This window comes from Cibotium barometz, chromosome 4 (genome assembly GCF_041138505.1).
Source record: "Cibotium barometz isolate CiBa-2024 chromosome 4, ASM4113850v1, whole genome shotgun sequence".
NCBI lineage: Eukaryota > Viridiplantae > Streptophyta > Polypodiopsida > Cyatheales > Cibotiaceae > Cibotium > Cibotium barometz.
In genome coordinates this window covers 8,255,483-8,263,905 of record NC_141049.1, presented here as the reverse complement: position 1 = coordinate 8,263,905, position 8,423 = coordinate 8,255,483, and the positions used below count along the sequence as shown (strand labels likewise).

The 8,423-nt window shown below is 44.0% G+C and overlaps 1 protein-coding gene across 2 annotated transcripts in view; it reads left to right on the top strand.

The window, feature by feature from the left end:
• The first annotated feature begins 394 nt into the window (after positions 1-394).
• The window catches only part of LOC147638854 (serine/threonine-protein phosphatase BSL3-like), a 33,760-nt gene continuing 25,731 nt past the window's right edge, over positions 395-8,423 (top strand). For both annotated transcript variants that reach the window (XR_015263873.1, XM_086785218.1), the window contains exons 1-7: positions 395-1,597; positions 1,740-1,800; positions 5,879-5,957; positions 6,065-6,144; positions 6,226-6,320; positions 6,422-6,521; positions 6,714-6,783. Coding sequence is in view for 1 of the 2 variants with exons in the window: in XM_086785218.1 (XP_086641344.1) it covers positions 1,018-1,597; positions 1,740-1,800; positions 5,879-5,957; positions 6,065-6,144; positions 6,226-6,320; positions 6,422-6,521; positions 6,714-6,783 (1,065 nt within the window). In the remaining variant the exon portion in view is untranslated. The remainder of the gene's footprint in view (positions 1,598-1,739; positions 1,801-5,878; positions 5,958-6,064; positions 6,145-6,225; positions 6,321-6,421; positions 6,522-6,713; positions 6,784-8,423) is intronic.

Below are 8,423 nucleotides of genomic sequence, written 5' to 3'. Positions count from 1 at the left end.
CACACACTGGCAATCGCCCCCACGTTTTTACAACAATTCATGAGTGTAGAGAGAGGGAATCAAACATAGGCCATGCCTGGGAAATTCGAAATCCCTATCTGTTACACTACAAAGCTCCCGGTTGGGTGGGGGCAATACTCTTGGTTTTGCATGTGAATGAAGGTTGCAAACTCTGAGTTTATGAGCTTAGTTGGGAACCCATGTTCGCACATCTTTTGAGGCTTCCAAAATCAAATGCTACCCAAACCTCCTCTTCCCTTTCCCGAACCTCCAAATTCTTGTCGCGTGGTAGCTTTGTGAAACTCTTCCTTAAGATAATATAGAGAAGAGAAGAGAAGCGAAGCTATGGGAGGGCTTATAAGGCCTTAGAAGACGCTAGGTAAGTTGACAACTCGATTTCCACTTGTGCAAAAGATAACAAATCCACTATAAAATGAGAAACAGAGGCGCGGGCAAATCCTTTGGCACGTGTCAGTAGACGCAGGGCGGGACCGCTCCAGCCGGTAGCGAAAACCTGGGTTCGGATACTAACCGCGGGTTAAAATTTTAAACTCGAGGGTTAGGATCCGGGGTCTGGGATCTGAAGCGGAAAGTCCAGCGAGGCCTTTTTTTTTTTTTCCATGCTCTGCAGCTTCTTAGCTCCTCGTCTTCACCAATACAAGCTCGCTTTCTCGCTTGCACTGGACCTAGCTCCGCATCTTCTGATCATTGCCATTGCCATTGCCATTGCATCTCATTTGATTCAATTCTGGCGCACTTCCCTTCCATCAAACTCTAGACCTCTGCCTATCGAGCTTCAATGCAAAAGCTTTCCAGGGTTTTGGAGAATCCGCTGTGCCCGTCATAGCTATGGTTTCGTATATGGATCCGCCAGGGGATTTTGGAAGGCACTGGCGAGCGATGGGTGGGTCCTTGCACCGTACGGCAATTGGGAGCTGTGCTGCGTGTTGATGGAGGTCTTACATGAAGCAGGATGTTTTGCTGCAGAATAGTAGCAGACATTGGTAATTGGAGGATATGGAAGTGGACTCTGGAGCAGGGAGCGTGCCAGAACAGCAGCAGCAGCAGCAGCAAATGGAAGCATTCAGTGCTCTTCCATCACCATCACCATCACCATCACCATCACCATCACCATCACCATCACCATCACCATCTTCATCATCTTCATCATCATCATCATCATCATCATCATCATCAGCATCAGCATCAGCATCAGCATCAGCATCAGCATCATCATCATCATCATCGTCATCATCACCTCAGCCTAAAACACCTTCACCGCAACGGCAGATGGCCTTGCCACAAGCACAGCCATTGCAGGCACAGCAACAGCCACAACATATGGCAGGGCTTCATCATCATCATCCAGGACCAAGGTCTGCCCCTCCTTACAGAGCAGTGAATGCTGTCATGGAGAAGAAAGATGATGGCCCGGGGCCACGGTGTGGCCATACTTTAACAGCCATTGCTGCTGTTGGAGAAGAAGGCACTCCTGGCTACATTGGACCTAGGCTTATACTATTTGGTGGTGCAACTGCTCTTGAAGGCAGTTCAGCTGCTGCAGGGCCACCCACACCCAGTGGCAGTGCCGGCATCAGTAAGAGACCTCCTCTTCTAAGTTTGTCCAGGATTCACGATTTTTTATTGCTACAGCGACAGTAGAGCATACATTGTCAGGTGACTGCAAACCCACCCCCAAGTCACTGATTGGGATGTCTTTGCATCAACTTTGATTGCAGGGTTGGCAGGAGCTACGGCTGACATCCATTGCTATGATGTGGTAACCAACAGGTGGACCAGGTGAGGAAACACTTTTGAGCTTAAGAAGAGATATAAAGTGTGGCATTTTACAAATTTCTAATTAAAGAGGTTCAAGTCTCAGCAATGAATTTGATACTAGGATTATATGTAGGCGAGAAAGGAAAAAATTATTAATGTATACGAAAAACCCAACAGGTCTTGGAGACTGAACGGTAGTACAAGCGTGCCATACATAGGCTAAAAGTCAGAGCATGGAAAAACCCTGTCTAAAGGGTCTGCTTATTACGCGGATCTGACAGGTACAAGTGAATGTAATGCATCTAAGTTGAAGAGGGAATCATATGTCATCCTCATCATAAATAGAGTGTAGAGCCTTAATATTCGCTCTCGAGTGGGTGCATCCTTGTGTTTTTGGAGTATGTCCCTAATCTAGAGCTGGTGGGAAGAACGCTTGGAACTCTAGGGTCCAGGTTGCCTGGCTCTGGAAAAACCTGTCTAAAGGGTCTGCTTATTACGTGGATCTGACAGGTACAAGTGAATGTAATGCATCTAAGTTGAAGAGGGAATCATATGTCACCTCATCATAAATAGAGTGTAGAGCCTCAATATTTGCTCTCGAGTGGGTGCATCCTTGTGTTTTTGGAGTATGTCCCTAATCTAGAGTCGGTGGGAAGAACGCCTGGAACTCTAGGGTCCAGGTTGCCTGGCTCTTTGGAGAAACTGTGCCTTCTAGCTAGTGATGCCACAGGTCCATTCAATGGAGCTACCTCGAAGCAGAAAGGCAGTGCCACGTTGAGTATGTCCCTAATCTGGACTCTGGAGCTGGTCGGAAGAGCACCTAGAACTCCGGGGATGGGTTGCCTGGCTATATATAGAAACTGTGCCCTTTCTCATGACACCATGGGTATGCTGAATGGGTACCACCAGGCCGAAAGGCAGTGCCACATTGAGATGTAGTGCATTGCCCTTGATTCATTTGCTTCCTTTGCCACTGCTGCGGCTATATATAGAAACTGTGCCCTTTCTCATGACACCATGGGTATGCTGAATGGGTACCACCAGGCCGAAAGGCAGTGCCACATTGAGATGTAGTGCATTGCCCTTGATTCATTTGCTTCCTTTGCCACTGCTGTGGCTGGGTGTCACTGTATTTGGATTGTACATTGATGAGATTTGACAGGTTGGAGGTATAGGATCACACCCTTTTCTTTTGCATACAGATGACATAGTTGTCTTTTCTGATTCAACAGAAGGGCTGCAGAGACACCTTGATGCACTTCAATATTTCTGTGAGGAGAGGGACCTTAAAACAAATCTAGGGACCTTAAAACAAATCTTGGTAAGAATCTCAGTAAAACCGAGATTGTGATTTTTTATATCTCACTTCAGGTTACAGTCGTACAGTTTTTTAAAACCGAGGTGATCATGTTCAGCTAGTCACTTCATATGTCTACCTAGGGGTTACTTTACCAGCCCTTATTTCACTGAGGCTATGTAGTCACTTCATATGTCTACCTAGTCACTATGAGGCTAGCTGTTCAGGCCTCTTGGCGAGAGAATATGTGACCCTGTCCCCGCTTGGTGAGACAATGCTTTCATGCTCATTTCGAAGAACCTAGTACCAAGAGCTAGTTTTTTGACACCTAACTTGTGGCTAAAGGTTATGCTCAGCGGCCAGGCATCTTCATTTCGCAACAAAAGTATGCTTGGGAGATTCTCAAAGCATTTGGGGATGACAAACTGCAAGCCTGTGTCTACGCCAATGGAAGTGAACATGAAGCTTTCCACAGAGGATTCTTCATTACTTGTTGACATCAGGAAGTACAGGAAGCTGGTGGGGAGTTTGATTTTTCTCACTAACACTAGACTTGATATCAGCTTCACAGTTGGTGTGTTGAGTAGGTTTTCCAATAAGCTATGAGAGAGTCATTGGAAAGAAGGGATGAGGGTACTTAGGTACATCAGAGATACTCTTGATTATGGCATCACTTATAGCATGGGTGACACTCTTACAGGTTATTGTGACTCAGATTGGGCAAGAGATTGTGATTCTAAGAAATTAGTTTCTGGATATGGTTTTTCGCTTGGCTCCGGTGCTTTCTCTTGGACCAAGAAAAAGCAACCTACAGTGGCACTTTCTTCCACAGAGGCTGAGTATAAGGCAGCTTGCTTTGCTGCATGTGAGGTAGTATGGCTGAGGAGAATCTTGATTCACATGGGAGTTCAGATCAGGGAGGCTACAGTCTTGTGGTGCGACAATGAGAGTTGCGTGGCTATCTCCAAGAACCTTGTGTTTCATGCTCGCACGAAGCACATTGAGATTCATTATCATTATGTGCGTGTTGCTGTACTAATTCTTTCTATTTGCTACTTCCCTTAGTGCTAAGCTTCATTATGGCTGAGTCTGCCCTGCATCCCCGGAGGTTTGACAGAAACTCAATATGAAGGGCTTTGTGTGAATATATGCTCTTATGTGTGTGTGTGTGTGAGAGAGAGAGAGCATATCTTGATACATAGTTCTACACTCAACTATTGGGCACTGATGACGTTAGTGGGGATGTCGTAGTATCTAGTCCATACTATGCATAATGGAGTTGATAGTTATATAGTCTTGTGGGTTGACTACCATGAATATATAACATGCACGTTCCTAAAAGGTGAATTTGGGCATGTTCTTGGATTCATCAAGGTATATATATAGTCTTGTGGGGTTGACTACCATGATTATATAACATGCACGTTCCTAAAAGGTGAATTTGGGCATGTTCTTGGATTCATCTAGGTATATATATATATATATATATATATATATATATATATATATATATATATATATATAAACGCATAGGTCTGTTTAAGCCAATTTGATATTTTAGCTACTTTTAGCTAAAAAATAAAAAAAGCAAGTGAAAAGAGAACTTTTTTTTTGGACGCTTTCCTTTCTCTTGAGAGGAGAGTTCTCTTTTGCATTTATCGGGAAGATTTTGTGAACCAGTCCTCTATTCTTGTGTTCTGGAATTACATGGCCCAAGTTTCCATTCCATTTTCGGAGGCAAAACCCTTGAGGTTATCCTCTTGATTCCTCTCTTTACCTCAGCTCTCTTTCTCTAGACATTGACCATTGGTCCTAGTTGGAATGAGCCTAGCTAGTATAGTCCACAACCACCTAAATGACATGACCTTTTGTGGTCTGTGGTGACCCAGTCACAAATCCACGGATATTCTTTCTCACTTTCCTCCAAGAATCTTTGGTGGATGCAACAAGCTACCTTATCTTAGACTCTGTGTCATTTGCAATTGTGGACATTTGCAAGCGTAATGTAATTTTTTTTTCTAATCTAATGTTCTGGAATCCTTGGACGAGGGCATTCAAAGTGAATTACGGTATTATGACACTCAAAGAGAGTTCCCTTTTTCATGTTCACATGCAAACTTTTTCCTTTGGAACAATAAACCATGCCAAAGAGAATGTTGGTATTCTCCTTGAACTCTAAAATCGAGTTTTAAGTTGTTTTTTTTTCTTTCTTTCTTTTGTCAACTCTTTACTTGAAATGTAAACTAGCATGTCAGCCATAGATGGAGCATTGAATGTTGAGGAGGAGATTGGGCTAGAGCATTTTGGTTTAGAGTAGCCTACAGTGGCCAACTGCTGATTTTTCTGGCTCACTCCATGATTGATTGCTTGACTAGAAGATTGTGAAGCAATTTGAGGATGAGATAAGAGGAGGCAAAGCAAAAGATTATAGAGTAGATAGATATGTGCGCAGGATGGCAAGCAGAGAGTAATGTGCATGTAGCTTAATGTGTATTATCTTCCTTATAGTTGAGAATGGTAACTCAAAGCTTAGTGTATGGATTAATATGTGCATGCACATGTGGGCTGTTCCAGAAGAAAGTTTAGGCTGCATAGTCATTTTATGTAAACCCACAGACTATTACGAGGTGGAATTTTGTGTTTTATCCATCAGCTTATAACTCATGCCCATGTAACATGTAGCATGGTGTCCCTCTCACTTGTTCCTATTTCCCATATGGTGTGCTGCTCGTTTTAATTGTGGAAAGCATATATTTGTGAAAGCTTTGTATTTTTAGCTTTTTGCATGTATATGTATATCAGGCTCAATCCTGTTGGGGATCCTCCTTCTCCCCGTGCTGCACATGCTGCTACTGCAGTGGGAACAATGGTAGTTATACAGGTATGCTCAGACAAGTGCTTACATGTGAATCGCCTTCGGATTTTGGCTTGTAAAAAGTCCTGCTTCTCCATACTTACTTTTATTGGACCTAAACTTTTGTTATGCAGGGTGGAATCGGTCCTGCTGGACTCTCGCCTGAGGATCTTCATGTTCTTGATCTTACACAGCCAAGACCCAGATGGCACAGGTAAACAACACATAATATGAGATGTGTCTCATCTGACTTATCATTGAACACCTTTTACATGAGTGTTTGGTTCACTGTTAGGGTGGTTGTCCAAGGACATGGACCTGGACCCCGGTATGGCCATGTCATGGCACTAGTTGGACAAAGATTTCTTCTAGAGGTTGGCGGCAATGATGGTCAGTAGAAAGATTTGAACTTGAAATATTGTGTTGGATGTCTTTTGGCATGGCCCAATTCATGTTTTGATATATTGTCTGGGATAAATCAAATTCTGCAGGGAGGCGCCCATTGGCAGATGTATGGGCTCTAGATACAGCATCTAAGCCCTATGAATGGAGACGGCTAGAGCCTGAGGGTGAAGGTCCACCTCCTTGCATGTATGCTGGAGAGTATTTAGCAGCCTTTTTTTAATATAGCTTTCTTAAAGTGCTGGAACTGTTTTCTTCTCTGGAATCGGCTGTGCAACAGCCACATGCTAAACCTTGAATGAAAGTTGCTAGCAGTTCTTTCAAAAGTTTTTCTGAAAAATAAAATGTTATCATGAGCAGCTGATCTGAACCATTGTATAGGTATGCCACTGCAAGTGCACGAGGAGATGGCCTATTGCTGTTATGTGGAGGACGAGATGCAGCTAGTATGGTAAGTTATATCTTGCAATTTCAATCACTCGTCATTTGATTGTGCATCTTAATCCTTTTCAAAGCCTAAAACTGCCTAAAGATAATGGTTTTTGGCACTTGTCAAGTTGTTTTAAAGATTACTTAGTTAAGCTGTGTTTTTAAGAATTTGCTGTGTTTGTATGCGTGCTATGTTGGCATGCATGCTTTATGATGTTGCATATGGCCATCTGACAAAATGGGTTCTTTTTCTGCTTGGTATGTGCTGCATTGGCTCTATCAAATTGTGGGAAGCCCCACAACTTCTTTTTGCAAAAAATAGCCAAGGTCTCTTGCTTAGACAATCCTTCACAATTGATACGGAGTCAGTGGAGATAGTACAAACTTACACTTACTAGGGAGCGATTTTGTCAGGCTCTCACATCACAGCTGTAATGGGGAGGCCCGAATCTTGGAATGAATTTAACCCTAAACATGATTAAAACCACAAAACATGACATAATCACAACTACAATTTAATCTGCACGGTGGACCATACTAGGGGCCAAATAAAGCGCAACCCGCCACCCCCCCCCCCCCCCCCCCAACAACACACACACACACACACCCTGCCCAGCCCCCTCTTTGAGGTATTTGTATTACCAAAAGGAGTTTGCTCCTAGTACAAGATGCAGGTTTCCGAGGATTCACCACCATGGTATTTCCAACTACCAAATGCGATCAAATTAGAAGTCAAGTAACTACGAGTCACAAAGCCAGATGACACTCATGAGCCTGTGACTACCAGTCACACTGCTTGCATGCCCACCAAGGCTAAGAGCACTCACCAACCTGTGACTCCCGGTCACACGATTCGCATGCCCACAAGTGGTTAAGGTGTTGCCCTAACCCTTCAATGTTTCTAATGTCTTTACAGGCTGTCCTGCCTTGCTTTGTGCCTGTAGTCATACCCACTAGGTGTTCCTACGCTTGCCTAGGCCTTCCAACTGATCCCTGTCCCAACTGGGTACCTTAGGGTGATTTGAATTCTCTGCTAGAACTCCTTAAACAGTGCTGTCCAACCTGTTCTTGACAAACTTAACCTTCTTACTACTAATTTCAACAAGAACCATGCCTCCAAGGGATTCTAACAACAAGACTATATACATCCATCAAAACACAGGAAATCGGCACTGTACACACCAAGGCAAGAGTGGCTTGGGATACCATTATTATGCCTAAGCAAGAGGGAGGATTGAACATCATTGACCTGGAGGTGCAGTGTAAGGCTCTACTTTGCAAGCTGGTAGGCAGAGGATTTCTTCCCGGCACTGAGCCTTGACTAGTGCCTCTCAAGTGCTGGGTGCGAAGTATCTTTCATCCTCTGTGAGACTCATGAGTCTTTTCCAATCCAACATTGAGGGGAGAAGAGTCGCCCAGGCACCCCACTAGATATGCGTGGCTGCTCCAAGAGGTCTACCAAATTCATCCAAGATCAAGTCATTCCACACAATGGGCTGGCTGTTAGCTTCCTTAACTGACTGTGGAGGAATATGAACCAAGAAACTCCTCATGCAATCCCAGGCTCGCAGAAGAAATCTCACCAAGGGTGAAGAAGGAGGTCGGTGCTCTGCATCCGAGAAGATAAAATGTGGGCTGTAAATCCAATCACCTTCCCTAATC